A 1775-nucleotide genomic window follows, 5' to 3' on the forward strand; every position below is an offset into this window, starting at 1 on the left:
CTGATTGCAATAGAAATTACTGTCACAGTACCTGGAAATCCTTGGTCTTCTCATCTGCTGATATTTCTGTGCACTATGGACAGTATAAGAACACGTGTGGGATCCCCAGAGGAAGCAGGGGAACAAAAGGGGGAAAAGGAGAGCTCTGCAGGTGAGAGGCATCTGAGTTATGAGACACATCTGGGAAATCTGAGAAAGTTCTGAGGGAGAGCTGCAGTGGCCCGTCCTTTAAAAGTCTCGGCCATGAAAGGCTCCTCTCCATTCAGGACACCTGTGGAGATTAATTCCACAGCCAATAAGAATAAAGAGGGGTTTTAGAGAGAATGGGGGCTTTCAGTTCATAGGGGCAACTTGAGAATATATGAAATTGTTTAAAGAGGGGTATTACTTTTACTTGGTTCTGGCTTAAAATCCTGGACAATATATATATATAATAGATATATATATATATATATATATATAGATATATATATATATATATATATATATATATATATATATATATAAGATATACAAGCAGGAGGGAGATGTCATGGACTACAGTAACTACAGGGGAATTAAACTAACAGAGCATCTATTGAAAGTTTTCAAGAGAGGATACTGGATGAGAGATTATGATAGATTGTAAAGATCGGGAAATGGCAGTATGGATTCATGAGAGGAAGAGGGATGGTGGATGCCATCTTCATAGTAAGACAACTACAGGAAAGGAGGCTGGAGGGAAATCAGGAGGTCTACTGTCCATTTAACGGCCTAAAGAAAGCACACAATAGAATACCAAGAGAAGTGATGTTTTGGTGTTTGAGGAAGAGGAAAGTCCCAACAAATTTGGTTAGGCTGATCGAGATGGTATATCAAAGAACGAGCACAAAAGTAATAACAGCAGTTGGGGAAACAGAGAACTATGAAGTTGGTGTTGGATTATATCAGAGGTCAGCATTAAGTCCGCCACTTTTTGTTTGCGCTGGTGAAGAGATCAGGAATGAAGAGCTGTGGGAGTTGCTGTACGCCAATAATCTGGTGATTACTGCCAAAAATGAGAAAGACCTACAGAGACTAGTTGGAGAGTGGCAGGATTCTTTAGAGGGGTGTGGATAAGGTGAATGTGAATAAAACCGAGGTTATGGTGAGTTAATAGGGAAGATAGAGACAGAATAGTAATACAAGAGAGAAGAGGCTCGATTATAAAACAGGAAGAAAATTTCAAATACTTAGGACCTAATAAGCCAAGAGGGAGGATGTGAGACTGAAGTTGACAGCAGGATAAAAGCTGCATGGGGGAAGTGAAGAGAGGTATGTGAAAATAAAATGCTAATCAAGCTACAAATCAAGATCTACAGCACAGAGATAAGACCAATGTAAATATATGGGCTCTAAGGAGAAAAGAGGAAGTAAAGCTTGAGAGAACAGAGATGTGAATGCTGAGGTGGATTATGGGAATATCGCTGCTTGAGATTGGAAATTGACGAAAGAAGAGCGCAGGTTCGTCAAGATTACAGAGGTGATAAGAGAGGCACGATCAAGATGTTAGGGGCATGTGTTGACGATGGATGATGAGAGGTAGTGAAGAGGGCTTGGGAAGAACCTATTAGAGGAAGAAGATCGAGAGAGAGAGACAAAGAATTAGACGGCGAGATAAAGTGAAGGCAGTGGAGAAGGCGCATCAGGCAACCGACCTCTTAATGGAGGGATATAGGTGGGAAAGCAGATGAATTTCTTCATGAATTGTCTTTTTTAATTAAAATTTTTCCACTTTTACCGAATTTAACTCTAGT

At 40.2% G+C, this 1775-nt stretch overlaps 1 protein-coding gene across 1 annotated transcript; it reads left to right on the forward strand.

The window, feature by feature from the left end:
• Nucleotides 1–669: 669 nt before the first annotated feature.
• On the forward strand, nucleotides 670–1098 carry LOC135209961 (uncharacterized). The gene has a single exon (XM_064242687.1). The coding sequence runs from the start codon at nucleotides 670–672 to the stop codon at nucleotides 1096–1098; it is 429 nt and encodes a 142-aa protein (XP_064098757.1).
• Nucleotides 1099–1775: the final 677 nt, after the last annotated feature.

Source organism: Macrobrachium nipponense, chromosome 39, assembly GCF_015104395.2.
Source record: "Macrobrachium nipponense isolate FS-2020 chromosome 39, ASM1510439v2, whole genome shotgun sequence".
Lineage (NCBI taxonomy): Eukaryota > Metazoa > Arthropoda > Malacostraca > Decapoda > Palaemonidae > Macrobrachium > Macrobrachium nipponense.